General features: G+C 52.1%; 1 protein-coding gene across 1 annotated transcript; it reads left to right on the forward strand.

Annotated features, from left to right (window-relative positions):
* The first annotated feature begins 2,873 nt into the window (after window positions 1–2,873).
* TSKU (tsukushi, small leucine rich proteoglycan) lies at window positions 2,874–19,553 on the forward strand. Its single transcript, XM_026078161.1, has 3 exons — window positions 2,874–2,957; window positions 3,403–3,490; window positions 18,091–19,553. The coding sequence occupies exon 3, from the start codon at window positions 18,098–18,100 to the stop codon at window positions 19,154–19,156; it is 1,059 nt and encodes a 352-aa protein (XP_025933946.1). The 5' UTR covers window positions 2,874–2,957; window positions 3,403–3,490; window positions 18,091–18,097; the 3' UTR covers window positions 19,157–19,553.
* The last annotated feature ends 3,667 nt before the right edge of the window (window positions 19,554–23,220 follow it).

The following is a 23,220-nucleotide window of genomic DNA, read 5'->3' on the forward strand; positions in this document are numbered from 1 at the left end:
AGTTTACGGCACGTGGCTGGCCTTGCTCGGTGCTTCTTTGTCCTGCTCAGTGTCCCAGCAGTGCCAGAGCTGACGGTGACCCTGCACACCTGGAAAACCGGGTGCAGGCGGTGTCCGGGGACCCAGCCCTGCAAAYGCAGCCCTGCAAAGGGCAGGGCGGGCTCCCTGAGCAGGCAGCGTGGCAACGGGGCTGTGCTCTGGGGGTACCTCTGCGGTGACCCCCATGAAAGCAAAGGGACCACAAGGGATTTTACCCAGGAGGGATCCAGGGCAGCACGGGGAGCAAGCGGGAGGGGGGGGGACGCAGAGCCGATCTGCCACCCCTCCTCCCCCCGCCAAAGGAAGGGGGAACTGTCAACTCAGGAGTCACAAATCCGAGCGCAAGTCCTGCCTCCTTCCTCCTCCTCCTCCTCCCAGATGTTCCCTTGTGTGCAGCCATCTGTTGAGCTCCCTCCTCCCTCCTCCTGCGGGGAAGGGGGCAGCCCGCCTGCCCGGCCAGCTGCACGGCTTGGAAGAGGAGAAGGAGGAGGAGGAGGAGGAGGAGGAGGAGGCGGGAGGAAGGGGGACACCCGGCCCCAAGGCTTGCTGCTGCCGGCTCCCGGCGGCGCCCGCTCCCCGCCGTGGGAACCGGCGCTGCGCGGCCGCTCCGCCGTGGGAACCGGCCCCGGCCCCGCCGTGGGAACCGGCCCGGGCCCCGGTGAGTGCCCCCCTGCCCGGCCCCGCTCTCCATCCCCCCAGCAGCCGCGAGGGGAGGGTGTGCATAGCCCCCCCCCCAAAAAAAAATCCCATTTTGGGGAAAAGGGGGAGCTTGCTGTAGAGGAGGGGGGGGGAATTGGGGTGGGCAGAGGTGCAGCTGGGGATGCGCAGGGCGAGCCCGGGGGGCGTCTGCGGGCGAGCTCCCCCTCTCTCCTCCTGGGGAAACTTTCTGGTGTGATGAGTTGGGCTTGCGGTGGCCCTCAGCGGCTGGCGGTGTAGGGGCATCTGTTCAAAAAAAGCCTTGGGCATGTGGCGGCTGGGGGAGGGGGCAGGAGAAGGACAGAGGTCCCAGATGGAGGGAAACTACTTTTTTGTTGTTGTTGTTGTTTTTCACCTCAGGCTTCCCCAAGAGGGGAGTCTGGGGTGCATGAGCCCCGAGCCCAGCTCGTTTTCCCCGGCAAGGCTGAGTGTCTCCGGCAGGGATTTCTCCCCGCTCCTTCCCCCTCGCAATGGTGGCTGCAGTGCGCTTGGGATTGCCACGGTTGCAAAGTAATCTGAGCAGCAGCTGGAGGCTCCGCACCGCCTCCCATGCCCAGATTCAGGGCTTTGATTTCACACAGGGCTCCCTGTCTCCCCTCCTCTCCCACTCCCCCTTCCCCCCCCCCTCCGCCCTCTCCTCCCAGCGCAGGGAGAGGAAAGAGGCTTTTTGGGGAGGGGGCTGGACTCTGCACAAAAGCGACACCCGGCTTTGCAGATCCGACGAGGTAAGGGGGGGGAGAAAGGCAGTTTTGGAGGAAAGCGGCGCTTGGACAAGTTGAGCGGTGGCCGCCCGAGCTGGGCAAGACGCGCAGACAGGTTGGAAGGGCTGAAAGCGGAGAGGGTCTCATCTCCGAGGGCTGCTCGCAGAGATAAGGGCAGGGCAAAGCTCCCCGTCTGGGAATTTCCCATGTCTCTAAGTGGATTAAGCGGGAGGGGAAGGTGTGTTTGGGGGAGCGGGGGGGATGGGAGAGGAAGAAGCCCGGGATTTATTTGTTAGCTATGTTCTCCTGTTGCCAAAAAAGCTGCTGGTTGTGACTTTGGAAGCAGGAGGTCAAAAAGCACGGGGTTCCCCTGATAATGCACACACCCTGTAAACTTTTAAAAAGCTCCATGGAAACTTCTTATTAATGCTTTAGTCATTAAAAGGCACAGACCACGGCAGATTTATTAGCACACTAAACCACAACACTTGTCAGCTCTCTGGAAACAAAGGGCCTGTAAACTTTATTCCTCCGCCTTGCATTTGGAAACCCTGAGCTGAGAACGGCAAGGGTGAAGCTATACGTAAGAGAAGGCGCATAGGTGGTTTGCGTCTCGGGGAAGCGGCGCCGTCTCTGTTAACCGACGGCTCAGCGCTGCGGTTAGCTCACGGGGCAAAGCCCTAACGTAAGGCAGTGGCAGCGAAGGCATTTGAGAAGGGGTGTTGCGAGAGCACCGAAAAGCCGCGAGCCGTGCGAGTTTGCTGGAGACGATCGGCGTGCCTTGCTGCTGCCGGCCCGGGAGTCTCCAGTCTCCCGAGTCGAAAGATTTGCCCGGGTGTCTGCCATGATAAACCAGCTGCCGTTAGCCTGAATAACTGCATTCACTGAAGTTACAGTGGGAAACTTGTCTTTGTGGACACTGTGCCATTGCTCTGCAGAAAGCAGTCAGCGCCGATCGCTGGCATCGCGCTGAAATATTGCATTGAGCACCGCTCCAAAGCTCGTCTGGCAGCGCGAGGTGCTTTATTGCAGGGGGAGAGAGCGGAGGGAGTAACAGGAATGGAAAGGGCGGCTTAGGCTCATGCTTCTGCGATCTTTCCAGGAATAAGGCATGCACTGGATCTGTTAGAGGCTAGGAGCACCGGGAAGAGCCTGGTACGTCCGGTGTCTCCAGGAGGATTTGCAGGCTGCGCCTGGCTGCTCCCCGTCGCCAGACTGCGCGCGGGGGATCCTGGCGCTGCAAAGTCAAAGCGGGTTCGCGTCCGCCGCCGTCCTGGCGCTGGATACGCTCGGCTGCCGGGGCAGGGCATAGCTAGCTCAGCGCTCCGGGCAGAATTCCCTTTACGCCCCCCGGGAGCCGGTGGCCGCCCCGGAGAGGGCGCGGGAGCAGCCGCGGGAGGTGCTTGCTCACACGTGGTTATAAACGGCGCGGCGAGGCCCTGACCTGTGCACCACCRTCACACGTCTCCGGGCTGATGCGGTCTTGGAGAGCCCTCTCCGGAGCCGGCGGGCTGGGAAAGGGTGAGGAGCGGTGCCCACGCGGGGGGGTGAGCAGCGCTCAGGCTCGGCGCTAAGCGGCGGTCGAGGTCGGATGGACCCTCCGGTGCCGTGTCCTGCTCACCRACCCTAGAGCAGATGGCGAGTCGGGCTCGCTGCGGGCAGACGCGGGTTTGTGAATGAATTTGAGCAGCTACTTGCAGAGGCGGTGCGGAGCAATTACAACATGCCCAGCGGGAACGGGGATGTGACAGACATCGCGGGGGACCTTAATTTCTGAGAGCAAGGTGGACCGGCACAGATGACTGCGGGGGTCGGCGTGGGGGGGTCCTTACACCCCAGGTTTTTAAGGCTGGATGCAGAGGAGACAGCAGCATTGAATGGGTGGGAAGAAATTCGGAGAAAAGAGCTGTAAAACAAAAGCCATGCGAAAGCTTTTGTCTTTTTTTTTTTTTTTTTTCTTTTTCAGTATAGAAAAAAGCATCTTGTGCTCCCTCAGCCCTGCAGCRAACAGAAGTGGGTGCCACTCCGGTGCAAGCAAGAGCCGGGAAGAGAAGGTGAGCCACCGCCTGCAGCAGGTTTAGAGTTTTCCCTCTATCCCTAACTGTTTGGGTTTTTTTTTTTTTCCTCTCTCCTCTTTCAGTCTCTTCTCCCTCCTCCTCCTCCTCCTGGCTTGTCAGCTGGTTGGTGGGGAGAAGCGGAGGGAGCAGGGTGGGATGCCTGCGCAAGACAAGGCTTCCTTGTCCGGCCGACCCCCGGGCTTGCCGAGGCCGCGGGGGAAGCGGGGACGGGAGCGGGGACCGCGCGCGGTCATCGCAGCGCGAGCGACCTGGCAGGCTATCAAAAGAAACTTCCGAACGCCTAGACGTTGAGGGCCGGGAAGAGATAAAGGCTGGTTAAGCAAGCCGTTTCTTGTACTAAAACTTGGCACTTGGACCTCTCCAGGCAAGCGTATGAACAGGCACGGCTCAACACCATTCATTACGGGGGAGCCTTGATATTTTCATTCGTGCTGCTTTTCTTTTTTTTTTATTGGGAGCTGCTACCGTTCCCTCTTGGAGTATTTTCAGATCAGACCGGGGGAAGGAAATATTCACCCTAYGCGTCGCCCCATCCTCCCCCGGCTGGAAACGCTGCAATAGATTAGACCAACCTGGCTGTCTCAGCGCGAGACATTCCTGAGTTGCATTAACCAGGCTCGAAATCTGACTGTTGGAGCCACGTGCTGCAATATCTGAGCGCGGGCATCTGCGGGTTTTCTTTTCCTTCCTCTTCTCCCCGCCGCTTCTTCTTTACTGCCCGTATTCGGTGACGTTGGCGGCTCTCCATYGCCCCGCTTTGTGCCAGATGGCTCTCTGTCCACGCGTGTGATGGGTGGGAGAGGAGACCACGCTGCTGGCTTCGCTTTAAAGGGCTGATGAAAATCGGGCTCTCAAAAACGCGCTGCCGCCAGACCCATTAGGTCCCAGGTAACGAGCGTGGAACAAACCCACTGCTGTCGAGGGCTTCTCAGCTATTGAGGTTTGGCATGGCCAGGACTTGCTGAGACCAGGGGGCTTCTGCTAGAGGAAGCCTGCTCCCTGCAAATGGGACAAAACAGGGGACCCTGCAGGGACAGGAGACAGCAGGCGACTTGGTTCATCTCTGCCAGGARGTACTATAGGTGGTTTGTGAGATTTTTTTGAAGGAGAGCTGGGGAGGTGAGAGAAAGAAGGACTTTTTTTTTTTTTTTGGCTTTGAATAAGATGTCCCTCATCAGGAAAAATCAAGACTTAAAAGCAAAGCCCTGCTGTGGCCAATGGGTCAAAATGCTCCCAGTGCTTCACAGATGTGATTCCTTGCCCCCGTCGCACCTGAAGTGACATGTGTGCAGGACTTTGCACATGGGGCAGGGCATGGTCCAAAGTTGCCCTTTTTCCTCCCTCGAGAATTAATTACCTGTGGTTGGGGCCATGGGGTGGCCTGAGTTTCACCTGGCAGGATGGAGCAGACCCTTCCTCCAGAGCCCTTTGAAACGGGTGCAAAGGTTCATTTCCCATCCCATTGCCCTGTATCTCCCCAAGAGCACARCTTTGAGACCTCTCCCAAGAGATCTCCAGGATCCATGTTTGCAGGATTACAGGATCATAGGATAACTCTGCAACTATCTAGTCTCATGCACTGTGGGGGTGGAGAGCCTCGCTCTTCCGGACTATCCCCAGATGTCCCACGGCGATGCCACCACCTCACAGGGTGCTTTGAGATCTCGTGTGCTGCGCGCAGCCAGGGACAGACCCTGGGGACCAGGCAATAGTTCCTGAGCAGGGGGAGAAGCAGCGATGGAGGAGGACGGTGCTAGGGTCCTTGGGTGCTGTGCGGACCGTGCAGGGACACATGCGTGAGGCTGCTATCATTTGGGAAGCCTGGGTCTTACTTGGCCAGTGAGGCCAAGCTGGGTTAGAAGGTGGCTTAGCGCAAGGTTAAATGGTAAAGGCAGATGGTTGTCTGCCACCTGGGTGACTTGGAGCTTCTCCGTGGCATGGGAGAAGGCGCACTGAGTTGTGCCAAGAATAAAGGGATGGGGATGGAGACAGGATGGAGTCAGGGAAGGTGCGGGGACTTGGATGGCCAGATGTCTCTGGAGAGGCAGGATCTCCATCTGTGGCCACAGAGGGGACATTTAGAGAGTGGGAGCGTTGATTTGAGCAGCCTCTTAGATACTTCTCCACCATAACAACCTCCCTGGAGGTTCCCTTCCCCGTCACCCAGCCTGGCTGCCCACACTGCAGAGGACAAAGCAGGGCTGGTGTCACAGTGCATCCAGGAACCGAACCAAATGTGGTAAATGGGAACAGCGGTGGCATTTGTCTGGACCAGCYGCAGCTAGACCATCTGTGGTGGTGGCAAGGTGGCTCCCTGAGAAGTGGCATTGTGCGTGGGCAGCTGCTGGCCATCCCAATTAAACTGGTGAGGTTTGAACTCATGCTGCRGGGTTCCTGGGTGCATGAAGCACATGGGTACCTGCCACTAGCTCTGCCGGCCTGATTTGGGGTCTAGCCCGGTGGTTTGRGGCAGCGCTCTCTGTTCACCCTGAGCCTCACTGAGGATGAAGACGCTCCCCATCTTTGCACCGTCCTGGATGATCTGTGACGGACAACGCCAGTTCTGACCACCATCACCCCATGGCCCAAGCGCCAGGGGAGAAACAGGTCCAGCTGTTTCCCACGTATCCCACCCGCTCACCACCAGTTATTAAAAGGTGATGCTCTCCATGTGGTACACCCATCCCTAGCACAGGATGGAGTACCTTTCAGCCCTGGTGTTAGTCATCCTTAGGGTTTCAGAAGGGAAACTGAGGCACAGGGGGAACTCAACTTGCCTGATGTTCGCTGCTAACAGTGCAGATGGCTCTGTGTTGGTTCCCGGTACCATCAGTGGTGAAAAATAGGGTATGCCGAGCACCCGGCTATGCGGTAGACCCTGCTGCTGCCAGCAACGTGGCCTTTCTCTCCAAAATCCCTGCTCCAGCCGAGAGGAACCGGAGGATTACAGCATGTGCCGGCTGGCCGCAGTGGGCCTGGGCAGGGCAGGCAAAGAGCTAGAGAGATGCCAAGACGCCGTGTCGCTGTGGCAGTCAAGCAGCATCCGGGCTGGGAACCGGATTGAGGGCCTGCTGCTAAACTTTGGCCRGCCCTCTCCGCAAATCCCCCTTTCCGCATCTCCCTCCCCAGCATCCACGTTGCAGGAGACTTGAGCACAGCGGCCGTCTCGGGGGCAGCGCGCCGGGGCCGTGGCAGGGGGCAGCTCCTGAAGCCGCGGCAGATGCCGCCACCACCACGACGGGCGATTTTCGCTCGTGTTCATTGCTCAGAGCAGTCACGTTGCAAGAGTTATTGGAGGGGGGGGGAAGGCAGGGAAGGGAATGAGACGGGCGTCTCCAGCTGTGCTGTTTGCAACAATAACGGCCAGGATTGTATTTATTATCTCCTCGGCGGAGGGTCTGCAGCTGCACGCTGAGAGCCACAGGCAGCAAAGGGGCCCGGCGATTATTGTGCATGGAAAAAAAAAAAAAAAAGGCAAAAACAAATAAAAAGCCCACAAAGAAGCCTTGGGCTGGTGGAGGCAGCACTGAGGGGTGCCCAGCACAGCTGGTGGGTTGCGCCCTCCCTCCCCAGCAGCGGGAGGCAGGAAGGCCAAGCGGTGGCGTGGGGTCAGGCCCGGTGCCTCCAGAGGTAATGCCGTTGCCTCCGCAATTTGCCTTCCCTGCGGAGGCCTTATTGAACCCAGCAGCCCCGCAGAGCTGCTAGGAGAAGGGCGGTCTGGAAGGTCTGCTGCCTTTCAGAGAGCTAGAGCCGCGTGGGGTCCTCTTAAAACCCTTCTGCGTTGTCCAGCTGGATTCCCACCGGGGCGAATTCCTTTCTTCCTGGGCTTTTCGCACGATTTCAGCCGGCACCAGCCGCCGTTGCTCTCCAGAGCTGGGCAGAGCCCTGTGACCGCAGCTCGGCGTGCCGCAAGGCTCCATGGAGTTTGCATTTGGACGGCTGATTTGCCGCCTCCTCCGTTTCAAGGAGCTGGAAGGCTTGTAGAGATAGCGGATGGTGCAACCACTAAGAGCTCTTGGCTCCAGGTGGGCTGCATCTCACCGGGAGGGGCAGCGGTGTGTATCAGCGTGGGAAATATCGCCTGTCGCCAGCACTGTCCCTCCTCTCTCTTCCGTCTTTCCCTTTGCCTGGCTCATCGTCTTGAGGCATCTTCGGGAAGGGCTGGCTCTGCCCGTGCCATCGCAGCAACGCACGTGGCTGTCTGGTGCGGGAACCTTCCCAGCCGCATGCAACGATACGGCTGAGTAACACTTAAAAGTGAGAAATATCCAGCCCAGGTAGGCGGTTTACTCTCCCCATGCTGCACCTCTTAGTCTTTCTCCTTCCCTTAGCACACAGTGCTGGTCCTCAAGTGCATTCCTCTGAAGTTATATCATGTCTCTGRAAGCTGGTTACGGAAAAGTAATACCCTCATCACAGGAGACAGCATAAGAGCGGTGAGGGTGGTCGTCAAATGGGGATGAGCATTGCAAAGGGTGGAGGAAACAGGAAAAGCTTGCTGGGATCRTTTTGTCTTTCAATGATTGACCAGCCTAGAAATAGGGTCCTCTCCTCAGGTGTTTTCATGCTTTATAAATTCACGTCAGCTTGCTGGCCTTTTTAGTCTGACACCCTGACCCCAGCCATGGCCATCAGGGAGAAGAAAGCATGTGCAACCTTGAGGTTGCAGAGGAAGCAGAGGAATCTGTCATTTTTAACCTGATTTCTTGTAACAAGGGCTGAAACCCTGAAGAAGGAGGTTTTCATCCTTCCAAGGGTGCTGCTGCGATTTGGGTACCATCCTGCAAACTCATAGTCACAGACTCCCTCCCTAGATCGTGGTGAGCCCATTGCCATCGGGGACAGCACAGCAGTGGGACTTGTCGGTAGTTTTAGTCCCGCTAGGGCAAAATGCATTAGGGCCGGCCAAAACCTTGGTGTCCCCGTGACCGTGGCTGCACGCGTTGGAGCTCCTGTTCCAAGGAAGGCTGCAGCACCGGAGCCGCTCCTGCCCAGCTGGCTCGCTTTGCTGCAACACACGACGCCGAAGGGCTGGTCTGTCCGCCCATTTGTGCCAAAATAACCCCTCTGAAACTGAGACCTTGAGTTCTGGGCTGTGTTGCTAGGTTTACAAGAAAGATCCGGCTTGGGTTTGGTTTGAGGCGGTTAAGAAAACCATTGCATTCCCAGCTGGGCCAAGGTCTCCGTTGGGCTCAGTGAGYGCCTGCATAGCAAGACCTCCCGTTCCTGGAAATGTTCGCCGTTAAAAAGCCAAGGGGTAGGAAGGGAAGCAGTGGCTGCCGTGGGATAAAAAGGCTTGGCATCATCATGGGGATGATGTTGGAGCAGGAGAAGAAAGCCCTGAAACCCCATGTCTCTCTCAAGTGAAGCGCCACGGCCAATGGTCCTGGTTTCTACAGACCAGCCTGGGCTCATATTGCTAAGTGAAGATGCCCCAAAAGCCAAGTGGCTCCCTTAGCCCAGGAGGGGCTGGGATGCTGTTACCGAGTACGCTGTAGGAAATATCTGTAGTGTGAATTTGGGTTATGCGGCACATTGGAGCAGCATTAGGCTTGGGAGAAGCATGGCCAAGCTGGAAGGGGCCCAGCGAGCCCCCAGCCACCTCCCCATGCAAGTCAGCTTGTCTTGAGGAACAACCCGGGAACGGGCAACCGGCGGCACCTCCGTGGCCAGAAACCCCTTTGCTAAACAAGGAATACAAGGGCAAGATAGGGAGGGATCTGCGTAGCCACAGCTTGGGGATTAAGATGTTGCTCCCCAAGATTTTGGGGCCAATCCGAGATACCAGTGTGCYGCGATCGTCCTGCCTACAAAACCACCATCGATGCACAACTCGCAGGGTCCGCTGGGACGTGCCGCGCTGCACGGACGTCCGCCTTGCCCTGCCTGCAGCTGCTCCGGAGGCTTGGAAAACTTCATTTCCTTCTGGTAATGCCTGCTCTGGGCACAAGCACGGCTCTGCRTGAGGCCGGCGAGCAAAATTACTGTACTTTCGAAAGCCACGGGAGGCTATTCCCCCCTCCCCCCCCAAGAGAAACTGCTATAACCTGACAGCTTCCCGGGCTGCGAGGGGAGCGGGGAAGGAGGATTTTTGTGCAAGCCTCTGCTGTCGCTGTGATTTAATTCCTAATTTGCCTGTGCTGGATTTAGCACCGAATTCTTCCACCGCCGCCGTCTGGCTGCCCGGTCGAGTCTTGCAGCTAGCGAAATTCCCAGGAGTTTGGCTGCGGTCTGCWTCCAAGATGTGACTTTTTGAGGCACGCAGATCCCGGTGCAGCAGAAATCTGCCATTTTTTCCGTCGCCTATGTAAATCAGCTGGGACTTGCTCTCTAGGCTGGGAAACCTGCCTGCGCAGGTTTCCTTTTGTYGAATCCAAAAATACACCAAACCGCACCTTGATTTCCTCCTTGTGRAGGTGGGGGATATGGGGGGAGATTGCATAAGTGGAATAAGCTAATGGTTGTTTGAACACTTGGGTCATAAATCACCCGTGGCCCCTTCCAAAGCAGATGGGATTTGTGACACAAACAATTGGAGCAAAGATTATTTTAACAGCGCTCTATCTTTTTTTGCAAGGAAATGACGACTTTTTGTTTTTTGGGGGGGGGGTGTTATTAAAAAAAAAAAAAAGAGGAAAAAAAAAAGTGAGCAGAGGCTGTTTCAACCGAGCAAAGGATGCCACATAAACCAGCAAAAACAAATACGTAGTGTCAAGCTGCTGTAGAGTTTGGAGGCACTGGGCTCCCTCTTGATCAATCCCATATGTCTTCTCTGCAGCCGGCGTGGCGAGCGGAGGGGCTGTTTGGTTTTGGCTCTTGGTTTGCGAAACACTTCTGACGCTTAGCAATTTGTCTGGCTTTGCTCTCGCTAATCTTATCTGTCCCATCCCCTGTACCGTCTATTAAACTCTCCCTGAAGGATGGAGCACAGGATGCTGGTTTATCATTGCGTTTTTGGCTCAGCAGTTTCTCTCCGTCTGGGGCTGACGAAAGCGGGCTGAAGTAACGGCTCTGGGGAAAAGGAGGGAGCGGTGTTTGCTTTTCCCTCTCCTTGTCCCAAATTCCACGAGCTTTTTGGTGAGATTCGGCTCTTGCAAAGATAGAGGTGACCCCGAGCATCTGGGAGCAGCATCCTTCGGGACTCGGTCCAGCAAGAGCCAAGGAGGGGAGCTGGGACATGCATGTGCTGGTGGAGCTTCTCCTTGCCCCAGGCTGGCCCCATAGCCCTGGTAGCCCTGATGCATCCACTGCTGCATCCTCACTGGGCACCGTCCCTGCCGAACCCCCTTTCCTTCGGAGGGGATCCCGGACACGGGGACGGGAAGGGAACCGCAGGGAGCTCTGCCGAGCCCATACTGCTATTGCCTTAAATACAGCCAGCTCTGCATCAAGGGAGGAGAGCTGATGGTTTTTTTCCATCCCCCAAGTTGGTGCCTATTGTATATTATTCTCGTATATCCTGGTAGCATAGCTCCCTGATACCACTGGGTTAATTACTTGTTAACGACTCCCTCTTCAGTGGTGAGATTCTTGACTGAATGCAAAGGAGGTGGTTTTACATCCATTATTAGAAATCATTAAAGCGGAAAGGAATTCATAGAGAAAACTTCTTTTTTTTTTTCTTTTCCTCCTTCCCTGCATTTAATTCTGACTTTGCTGCGTGAGCAGGAAGATGGAGCTAAAAGCATTCAGGCACCTGCAGAATGATTTTAGCTCCCATTCAGGTCCTCGGTGTCTCCTTGCACTCAACTGTAGGGTCGTAACTCTCCGTCCCAGCGGCTGAGTCTGCCCACAGCCCAGTGCTTGCACACACTGGCGGCAGAAATAGGGTGAGAATAGTGAGAAGACTGGGTTGCATATCCCCTTCCTTATTTCCTGGTAGGTAATTTGGGCTGGCTTTGCTATCTAAGCAGCTTTGCACTTCGCACTGATAAAGCCATCTCCGATAACTCATCAGCAGAAAGCAACTTCTGCAAAGACTCTTGATGGAGGGTCACATTAAGTCCAGCTGAGTTTATAGCAGAGTTGAAGGGACTAATTTACATCTTGCGATCATTGAAGCCAGTCTGGAGTAATTCCATTGAACTTCCCTAAACAAATGCAGAATCAAACCTACATAGCAGATACCTCTTTCTTTCTCATTAATGTCCCTCTCCCTGAATCCCAGAAAGAACACCGAGTATAAAACCAGGGCCAATACTTGCAGAACATCTCCCGAAACAGCTAACAACAAAAAACACAAACAGCTCAGGGAAAAACGTCTTTCCATTTACAGAAAAACTCCTCTCCAGAGAAACACTCATCAGTTTAATGAGCCTCCAGGGAGGTAAACACAGTCCCCATTTTAGGGCTCTGCCTGTCTCCAGAGGAGTGAAAAGCTGAGATTGGAGAATCTGACCCAAGGACTTGTGTGAGGCTCTGCAAAAGCGGGAGCGGAGCCACGTGGAGCTTGCAGCCCCCCCAACCGATGACCCCTCTGTTGTGGCATTTTCTTCGCTGCGTCCCCACAAGCCGGCTGCTGGTCCCCTCTTGCCATGCCTGATGTGTGCCCTGCTCCCAAGCCCGCCTCCCTTTTCCATCCACGTATGCGTGGACCTCTCCCACGGGAAAGCACCGGTCTGAAGTAGTCAGAGCAAAAGCCTCAATGACCTTTACCTTCCCTGGATTAAAAAAAAGAAAAAAAAAAAAGTTAGGCTGTCAGAGGCAGCATTTCTTTATCACGTGAGGGGTGTGTGTGTGCAAGCTAAGGGATTAATAGTCTCTGGTTTGAACCAGTTTTGCCGCCTGCTGACAGCCACGCAGGAGATCTGGAGAAGGAGCTGTGATTGCATCTGTGGCGTCGCTCGGACTCGGAGAGTCCATGCTGGAAAACGGCAGTTGTTACCAGTGCTGTGCCTTGCCTGCTGTTGCAGAGGTCGACTTTATGAACAGTTCAGAAACCCGTTTGGGTGGAACAGATATGAAGAGACATTTTTACAGAATAATTAAGGAAAAAAGAAAACCAGAACACTTTGAGTATTCTCATTGTTGGAGAAGCAACTGTTAAGTCTGCAGCATCCGGGCGCTCCTGATCGATCTTCCATCCCAGCTGTGTCTCAGAGCTTCCCAAGTATTTAAAGAGAGAAAAAGCCAACTATCTCCTTTTTTTTTTTTCCCCCTGCAGTCTGGAGGATTTATGGCCTCTGTCATAGCATATGCAGCTTGCTTTGCTTTCCAATAGCATTCCCTTTCCCCTGCTCCCAATTAGTAAATTCAACCAAGTCAGCCTTGGGGGCCTTGTTATAAAGATTTTGCATTTTGTTGACTTGGAGGATGCACGAGACAGTAGAGAATCCCCATTTTTTTCTCCCAGATGAAATACCGTTGCTAATACAGCTTCCCTGTGCTTCTGCTAAAACAATAACTCTACCTGGAACAGGCCAGGCGGACGTCTAACTATGTGCCCTTCCTTTTTGCCTGTTCCCTGTAAAGGTTGATTTATTTGCTGTAAATCCAGAATATTCTAATTGAAGCAGCAAATTGGGAAGGTCTCTTCTGCCCCAATCTACCCACCAGACTGTAGACATGCAAAGTTTCATGTCGTACCTGGTCTGCTCTAACTGTGGGCCACTACTGATCTGGCTGATCAGCAAGCTGATCTGATTCATCCCGGGTGCACCAGACTGCTGGGTGGGACTTGGGTCTGGGGGAGGCAGCCAAGGTGGACCAGTTGGGCTGGGAACAGCACCCCAAGATGAGCGGGCATCTTACTTTGCCATGGAGTCAGTGGAGATATGGGGCATCTCCAAAGGATGGGTCTGATGTAGGTGGGTTGTGTCCCCTTCCACAACAATTTCTATCTCTCCATCCCACCACAGAAACAACCTGAGGTTTCTGCACTTCTTACTTAGGTTTCTTAAGCTTCGTGGGGTGGCTTTGGGTCTTCAGCTCTGACTCAGACTTCATTGCCACCAGTGCTTTGCAGAGTGGCACATTCAGGGAGGCTGAGGGGCTCAGCTTGGAGAACGGGGAGGACGTTTCCTGACTGTAGCAAACAATGAACTTCTGAACACCTCCCTCTCATATTTTGTGTTAGTTGTTGATTTTCGGTTGTAGTGATTTCCGGCTTGGTGGTTGCCAGGGCAACTGGAGGTAGCCTAAGTGTTGTGCCAGCCAGGCCTGCTGATAACAGTGCAACCCGTGGGCATTGTCTTCATCTCTGCATTCTCAAGCTGGGGGACCAGCCCTGGAGGACTAGGCTTAGATCCAGGGTGGGATGTTGTAGCACATCTTGCTTGGGCTGGAAAGAGATGGCAAAGGTCTCAATTATGGCTCGCTGGAGACTCTACTAGTGAGAAAAGTCTTTGGGAAGCAGAAAGGGGAGGAAGGCAAGTGCTATGAAAAGTGTGATTTTGCAACACCACCGTAACAGAGCTTTTCTCTCCCTGTCTCCCCCGCCAGCCATTAACTGAAGTCTGGCTTTCCTTTGCAACCTGGTTTTAAAACCAGAGTGACTTTGACATTTTTTGGCAGGGAAATCTCAGTGCAAGTTTTCTGCCCAGATCCTGCCACACCATGGTGCAGGGAATAGCTCTTGAGCAGAACAGTGAGGAGAGGTCGAGGCATCTGCAAAGTTGAGGAGAGATGTGGGGTGAATGGTATTTGGGGGAGAACGCTGGCACCCCGCTGGGATCTTGGTCCATCCTTGGCTCCACTACCCACTACTGGATCTCCTGGATCTCCTCTACTGGGGTGAGGGGTTGTCCAGGCACCTTTTCCAAGATCTAAGGATGTTTGACATACAAAAAGGGCAAGCAAGACATAAAGACCAGAGCTGTGCCACCACTCAAGGCACCTGAAACGTGGGTGACAGTGATTTTTGGGATGCTGCACCCACAGAAACTCCTGCTGAAATCAGTGGATATAACACAAGACCCCCAAAGCTGTCAGGAGGCCAAGACGTACTCCTGGGATCTCTCTGCACCACAGGAGCAGTAGAAATGAGGAGGTCATTTAGGAGAATGGTCTGAACCAGCCCCAAGCTGGCTATTTCCTCCCAGTGGCTTTCCCTGCACTCTCTCCCAGGCAAGGGGGCCAGCAGCTTCTGGTCCGTGGCAAGTATTTCCCCTGGGTGAATGTCCCGGGTGCTGCAGGAGGATAACTCATCTTCCCTTTACAAGGGGATACTTTGGCTTCCTGCCTYGATCAACAGAGCATCTCGTAGGCAGGAATCCAAAGGCAATTTGATGTGGTTTCAAATACATGCTGTACACAGATGAACCATAAATGCCTGTGGCATATTTCTTCCCCCATTTCAGAGCACGCTATTGATTGCTCCATGCGACGATACAGCATGCCTCTACCTGACCAAGCTCACTGTCGATTATCTGGCAATACAGGAATCCCTTTCTCAGACTAGAAGATGACAAGTACCTTTATTTCTCAATTCTTTTACCAGAGCAATTGGCCAAGTCAATTATTAGTCAATGAATGCTTCATGCTGCTACGTAAGGGAGTTTTTAAGTGGTAGTAATGGATTGCATCTCATCTGCAAGGCAATTACGGAGCCAGATAGGGAGAATTTGGGGCAGGACTGCGAGGAGGGAAGAGGCAGTAACTGCTGTGTAAGTACGTGAGCTGAGCTTTGCATACTGTGTTTCAGCTGCGTAATGTTTTGGGCTTGCTGCTGGCTAGAAGACAAATGTGAGCCACGGATATCGCAGCCGAGGTCAATCTATCTGCCCACTTCTGGCAATTGTTTATGAGGCTGGTCAGGAAGGGAATTCCCATATGGAAAGCAGTTTGAGTGGCCGTGTACCAAAGACTGGCTTTGATTCTCCTCTCAGTTAAGCTRTGCTTTTGGAGATTTCCCTCTCAATAGTGCTGTATTTGCTTTTCCTTGGAGACAGAGGAGAAACAGGGTCCTTTTTGGTCCAGCAGGAGCCCATGGAGCTTTGTCCAGTGCCCAGAGCCAAGTGTCATGCTGATGTGTCTTTGGACCTGCTGGTATCAGATCCAGCTCCCACTGGAGCTGATGGGCCGCCAGAAGTAACTGGGTTGGGCTTTGTAAAGGACAAGTTAGGAAGCACTTTCCCTGGTGAGATGTCAAGTGGGAAAAGCCGTTGGATGGGATCATGGGAGAAGAGATACCAACTGACTGAGCTGATACAACTACAGGTGATTCCCCATATATGAGACATTTAACAGGGAGTGGGGATGTTGTTTCCAAAGAGTCCACCCCTACCCCCGGCTGTAACTTCCCCTGGTAATATAAAATTTCAGTGCATTCCAAACACAGCTTCATGGAAAAAAAGTAGTGTTTAGTATAGGAGTGACTGCAAAATAGAGCAAGCTATTGCTCTGCACTGAAACAGAGAAGGGATAAGCTCTTCTTTAGCCTTGATGTCATTGGGAAAGGGATATCTGGAAATGTGCCTGTGAAAAGGAGCCCTACCCCCTGCGTCCCCTCTGCACACATACGTGTTTTCTCAAGAAACAGTCGAAATGGGCTGGAACTAGGGCTCATCTTACTGGTTTTCTGTTGTTTCTATAGAATAATGGACCCCAGAGAATTGCGTGTTGGCCTTCAGCAATGCTTTGGTTGCAGGCTCTTTGGCCAGAGTCCCAATCTCTGCTCTCTGTTTGCAGGAGTTACTGCCAGACAAGTCATATCAGTGATCAGGACAATATTTTTGCAATACATTTTCCCCTTTACACTTCTTTTGCACATCAGCAAATAGTCCCAGTCAGTCTCCTGGGAATCGGCACAGGGCTAGGAAGACCACACTAAAAAGGAAGAGAAACTACAGCTAAGGAGTGGGTGAGGCAAGATGAAAGGAAGTGTGAACTTCTAGGAAATGGTTCTGGGAAGGTGCAAGGACCATGGGGAAGGCGCCTCAGCCAGATCAAAGGACATGTGGGAAAGATGATACTACAAGGATGTTAATAAAGTGCTTTTAAAAAGCAGTGGGAAAGGTGAGAATGGAGACCAGTGCAGCTGAAGTGGGGGTGGGAACATGAGTTTAAAGGGGTTTTTTTTTTGCTAAACAAGCGCTTGGCCTGTGAATCTCTGTACATAGCCAGCAGTGTGGCCAAAGAGTGGTGCTAATGGATCCACTTGCCTGGTTTGGTGGGAATATTTGTTGCTGGCATCCAAGAGATCTTGTCTGAAGGGCTCAAGGAGCCGTCACGCATGACTGTAGTCAACGAAGTGGGAAGMAACAGGGACAGCATTGCTGCTGTCTGTTGCTGACCTGCAGGATGCCCACACACTCGGACTTACCCTTTCCAGAGGCATGGAACTAAGGCTTTTATTGACTGGCTCCGGAAATCATGCTGCTGTAGTTGCCTGCGGTTGTATGAAGAGGCTGTTAGGATGTGATCTGAAAAGGCCCAGCAAAGCCAGGAAAGTGCAGTTCAGCTCTGTTCTTCCCTCAGCTGCAACGATGGAGGGACAGAAACATCTCAGAGGGAGGAGGATCAAAAACAGAGGGGTGGAGAGAGCTCCTCGTTTGTTGGCATCATTAATGAGAGAGAATACTTAATGTAATTAGCAATGACTCCTCAGGGGCTTTACATGAAACAAATTGGTTCTCTCCACTTGGTGCCTTTATGGGAGCCTGGGCTTATCACAGCGGTGTCTGCGTTCAGGCAAGAAGACTGAGCAGTCAGGTGGTTCCTCTGCTCTGGCAGACAAGGAGCCACATGGCCATTGCCTTTCTTGCCCTTTCTTGCACATACACTACATGACACCAGCCAGCGGAGGGTTGGTTTTAACCCCCTGAYGCAAAGGATTGGTCCTACCTAAGCACTTCTAAATTTGTGCCTAAAGTCTAAGCATGGGAGACTTACTGTGCATTTGGGCACTAGGCAGCTGGCCTTTCTCGCTGTTCATCCTGGAGGATGTTCTGATGATGAGAGGGGCTGCTCATATCTCCGTTGTATATAGGAARCTTGAACTGAGTTTCATTTTCTACCTCCCTGATAGGGATTTGAACACCTAACGCTCTCACTGAATCCAGAGCTGAAGTGACTTCACCAACATCATGTAGCCAACCTGTCAAAGTAGGGCCTTGAAGCCGGTGCTCCCAATCAATGTCCTGACTTCCAGGTGTGACATTAAAAGCTCTATGTGCTGAAGTTTGTTAATGTGCTGAAGCATCTGAGCTGTCATTTAGTCTCATGCATGGTCCAGTTGAAAGGGTGCATGTTGGATAGATCTTGTTTTAAGCCAGCCTATGGTTCTCACAGTTAATTTCCAGTTGCATGTTAACCTGGTTATATATACAAAGACTGTGCTGACCCAGTTTTTTCCCCATTCCCTACACTTGTGTCATTAATCATCAGCGAGATAATCCAGTACCTTAGAGAAAGAGAGACTGTAGTGGTATATTCAATGCCAAAATTCATGAGCAGTTACTAAAAAACCCTAGATGCTGCAATATGTCGCTGTTGGGTAGTTTGAGGGATTATAGGAGTGTACTTCATCTATCCCTTTGGAAAGACAGAGAAGAAGATTGCACAACTCAAACTGTTATGCATCTTTGATAAAGTGATTTCTAAGGCAATTAAATCTATTTCCTTATTTTGTTTTCCAGGTCAACAATGCAGTTCTCAGCCTGGTTCAATTTGCTGCTTCTCCTTCCTTGTTTTGGCACCACCAAAACCTGCTTCCCCGGGTGCCACTGCGAGGTGGAAAGTTTTGGTCTCTTTGACAGCTTTAGCTTGACCAAGGTGGACTGCAGTGGAATAGGCTCACACATTGTTCCTGTCCCAATCCCTCTGGATACCTCCTACTTGGATCTGTCCTCAAACAAGCTGGAAACAATCAATGAATCAATGCTTACTGGGCCTGGATACACCACCTTGGTGAGCCTTGACCTGAGCTACAATAAAATTGCCAAGATTTCCTCCACAACATTCTCCAGGCTTCGGTACCTGGAGTCCTTGGATCTGAGTCATAACTCTCTGGAAGTCCTTCCAGAGGACTGTTTCTCCAGTTCTCCTCTGGGGGACATAGATTTGAGCAATAACAAACTTTTGGATATAACGATGGACATTTTTGCTTCAAAAGGTCAAGGAAAACCCATGAATGTGGATCTATCCAATAACATGCTCAGCACAATTACAAGGCACCGTGAAAAGAACGTCCCCAACATCCAGAATTTAAATCTTTCTGGAAACAGGCTAACATCTGTGCCAAATCTTCAAGGGATTCCTCTACGATATTTAAATCTTGATGGGAACCCATTAGTCAAGATTGAGAAAGGAGCCTTCATGGGACTGAAAGATTTGATTCATTTATCTCTCAGCAGCCTGCATGACTTTAGAGAATTATCTCCTTACAGTTTCAAGGAGCTACCAGCCCTCCAAGTTCTGGACTTATCCAGCAATCCCAATCTGAAGTCACTGAGTGCTGAAGTTACCTTTGGTATGAACTCCCTACAAGAACTTAACCTCTCTGGGACAGGCATGTCATCCTTGCCAAAGACTGTGCTGAAATACCTGCCTTCCATCAAAAGCATCACTTTGGGGAAGAACATACAGTGTCTTAAGACCATCAGAGAAGGACAGTACCACCGACAAACTGGGCTGACCAAAAAAGAGGTCCTCATTTGTCATGACAGCCATGGGTCCGTAGCAGCAGCGCCTTACGTTTCATGATGAAAGCTGGGAAGAAGGGTTAGGGAAGGGAGGGGCTGGGAGGGTGAGGGACCGTGGGAAATGTACAGGTGTCGGACTGAGACGGCTTGCAGTGTGCCTTTTGTAAAACTGTCAATAATTTATATATTTGTACATGCCAATACTTGATTGTTTGTGGATTTTATAAACTCTCAAATCCTGGCCCACACGTCATCTGCAGGTTCTGAATTCTACCCAGTGTGCTGAGGGCCTACATCCAGCCTGTTAGCTCAAAAACGGTGTTGCTGGACAACAGGGACCAAGCTGCTCTGCATGTCCCAGGGCAGAACAGCTGGTCTGGCGCAAACCTTCGTGGACCAGTTAGGTTTGCAGGAGCAAAGCTATGTCTCTCCAGAGGGCACACCAAAACGTACCAACTCAGTAGCTATTTGCTTGCAAACCCATGCTTCATCCTTTTTTTTTTATTATTCCCAAGAAGTGCCTTCCAGATGTTGCGTCCATTGGCAGCACCCTGTTTCTTGTCATGCACTTTCAGTCTGAAGAAGCATTTCCAGACAAACCTGAATACAGGGTGCTCCTAATGTGCTGATTTTTACATGTTATTTGCATAGATGTGCAATGAACATTGAGTAAGTGGAGACTGTTTCCCCACTTCTTTGCTCCCCATTTTCACATTTCATGTTCTTTTCATGTCAAATTACTTTAGATCCAACTGTGGCAACCTCCTGTCTTTTTAACCTTTGCGAGCCATTGCTCAGAGAGGACGAGTAACAAGGGAAGAGAAGTGAAGAGACAGGAGTCTGCCTACAGCTGGCAGCTCACCTGGGAACTACCCTCCCATGAAACAAATTAACTGAGCTGCAAAGTGAAGACATCATGTAGCCTAGCTTGAGGAAAAAAAAGAAGAAAAAAGAAAAGAAATGAAATGAAAACCCTCATTCCTTTCTGGGGAAGCTTGGAAGAATACTTGACAAAGATTCTTCTCTTGAGGATCTTATCAAGCCATGACAGACCCAGAGGACTTTAGAATAAGCTATTTTCATGCTGACGTTCCCCATCTGAACAGAACATGTGCAACTCAGCTGGGCTCATGTGAAGCAATTTCCAGTGCAGAAATGCTCTCCAGAACATGCCAGGGGAAGAATTAACACTGACGCCTGCAACCCTGGAGKTATTTGCCTATCAGAGGAAGGATCTTGGGGTTTGTTTTTTTTTTCCAGAGTTGTGGCTTTTCTCTCTCTCGCACAGCTCCTTGGCTGCCAAAAGGAATCTGATGAAAAGCCTGGTCCTCAGAGCTTTCCTTACTTTTCTCCACATTGAAATGCTGGCAAAGCAAAGGGTAGTCCCTCTCATTCCCCTTCCTCTCCAGGTTAGGAGAAAGCAAGGGAAAGCAGCAGAACATGATTCAACCTGGTAGCATGCAAAGATTTTGACCTGCTTATCGCAGCTCCCACAGTGGATGCTTATGTCCAGTCCAAATCTGGCACACTGTCCTGGGGATGGGAAGGGAAGTTGGGGATGGGCGTCCTGGTTGGATGAGTCTGTAGTTTGGTCTCTACACACACACTTGCATTGGGGGTCACTTTGAAATGTTTTCAGCTGGTTTGGGTAGGTCCATGCAAAGGTGATGTGGATGTAAACCCGGCTTCAGGGCTTGGGTGCAGCCACTGTGGGCGAAGTTAAGAGCATTGGTACACGTGCATTTTGCAAACAGCTGAAAGGGTTAACAAACAACAGCAGCCCTCGCTTCCTATTTATTGCTGCTGTCTCAGTCATGAAAACAGAATGATGAGGCCTTCCTCTTTTCATGCAAAATCAGCTGCCTCAGCAGCAGAAGTGACCTTGTACCTGCAGAGAAGGTGCCCCATGAGATCTCTTTTGCTGGCCTGGCAGCCTTTAGGCAGACACGAACATTAAGTGATGTCTAGAGAGACTGCAGGGAGCCGGGATCGGTGCTTGGGGAGAAGATCGAGTGGGCTGAGGTGTCCTACCCTGCTCCCAAGTAGGGCTCTGGGGGAGGGGGGGGTCTCCAATGCGGCCGAGCTCTGCAAGTGCTGGAAGGAACTCAGGCTTCCTCCTTGCACCCTCAAAGGTCTCTTGCTGATGGAAATCCCATTGCCCAAAGAAGACATTGCCAGTGACAGCTGAAACCTGCTGAGCCCATAAAAGCCAGCCACTGCCAGGGAGGCTGAATCCAGAGTCAACGCCTTAGTCTGGATATTGAAATCTCTCCCCCATGTTTTCATCCATCTCCTTTTCTGTGATTTGATCACAACCCTTAGGATGGAATTTTAACACTTTCCTTCAATGCTGAGGGCTTTCTCCCCTCTACTGAGCCTTTGAAATGCTCAACCAGCCTTCACAGTCACAAGAAACACGCTGATTTTCTTAAAAAGGCAACGGGACTGCCTACAGGCAGATGGAGATCTGGAGGGGAATAGTAACCAACTGCAATGCAAGATGGGGGCAGTTTGGGATGGGGGGGGGGTGTTTTTTAGTGGCTCTTGCCTTTTTAAGAGAATTCTTTTCTGCTGGCAGAAAATGTAATTTTAAAAAAGAAAAGTTGTTTAATTTTATAAGTCTGTATGTAGATAAAACATTACAGGGATCATATACAGGCTGTCAAAGTTACTGTCTTTGCACCTCTGTGGTAAGTCTAAAACCCAATGTGACAATCCAATTGAAGACTGCAAGATTTCCTTGTATAATCTCATGCTAGCTGCTAGCTAAACAAGTCTTAGCAAAGGCTGGCAAATACTGTCGCTGTATTAGTTTGTTTTCTAAAGAATCTCTGCAGCATTGTAAGGCTTTGTGATTACTCACAACATAATAAAGTGATTCGGAGGACAATAACCCCAGATCTCCTGCATTTATTTACTTAGTGCTGGCAGGGAGGCAGCTGTCGCTGGGTCCAAAGTCCAACRGCTTGCGCTCTTCCCGGTCCTGCAGTGGTCGAAACACGGCTTCTCCCCTTGCCCTGCCAGCAYCTCTGGTGTTGCAGCTCCAAACTCGGAGCGTGATTCGTCCCSCTGCCTTCAGTTCCCTGGGCTTCTTGCTGGCAGAAAGGCTTGACCGCTTCGCTTGGTCCAGACAGGCTGACTCAAAGGAAATTACGGACATGTGGCAGTGAGGCAGCCCAGGAATATTTGGAGCAAATTTCCTGCTCCAGAATTTGCTTTAGAGCTTGTCAGAGTTGGTGGGAAGCTCTTCACAGACTTTGCCAAATCGGGTCTCACGCTGTCACGGGGCAGAACCAGGTCAGAAGTGAGGTGAAAGGTTGGGTTTGAAGAGAGGGTGGTTTGGGGAGAGCCTGCAAGCTGTTGGACCAGTCCTTGGGGAAGGGAGTGAGCAAATGATCACAGCAGCCGTTCCATAGCGAGCAAAGCCGCGCGCTGCCAGACCGCAGAGCGTTCGGCTGTAAGATAGGTGTGATCTGGCCTCAGCGCCGCTCTCCAAGGAGCAGGAGGCTGCTGCACGGAGGGCTAAGCCAAACCGTTGCATAATGAATAAATAGCAGCATTTCAGGAAGGCTTTGCCTGCTCTTAAATAGCAAGTTTAATTTTAAGCGCTTTCCGGTGTTGTGTGTAAAAAGAATGCAAGCAAAGCCGCTCCTGGGGAGCTGCAGCATGCCCATTCCTCCGGAGCCTGAAAGAACAACTGCAATTCCAGCAATAAATTGTGGATTGCCGTCTGCTCGAGCCTGACCCTGCTGCCCACGGGGGCCCATTCCCCAGTTTAACAGTGTTCCCAGGAGGGAACGTTTTCCTGCTGCCAAGTCTGTGCTTCCACTTTTCTTCCCCTTTTCCCTTCACCCTGATGATGCCTCAAAGTCCTTCTACCTACCCTGTTTCTCCCATCTTTCCATGTCCCTTCTCTGAATGCTCTCAGTCACACTAAGACTCCTGCTGGTCCCTTCCCTTAGGCAGAGACGTGCTCTTGCTCCATGGAAGTTCCCCCTGGTGTTTGATCCAGGTCCCATTTTCCCGGAGAAGGAGTCTCTCCTGGGAGTAACAAGTCTGAAGCACTTTGGACTGAGTTGGATTCTCCCATTTCCTTAGTAAATGCACTGATTATACAACTCTAGT

This window comes from Apteryx rowi, unplaced genomic scaffold (genome assembly GCF_003343035.1).
Source record: "Apteryx rowi isolate R43461 unplaced genomic scaffold, aptRow1 scaffold_471, whole genome shotgun sequence".
Lineage (NCBI taxonomy): Eukaryota > Metazoa > Chordata > Aves > Apterygiformes > Apterygidae > Apteryx > Apteryx rowi.

Bases quoted from the DNA above. Each gene is read 5' to 3' on its own strand.
- TSKU (XM_026078161.1), top strand. From the start codon at position 18,098: ATGCAGTTCTCAGCCTGGTTCAATTTGCTGCTTCTCCTTCCTTGTTTT.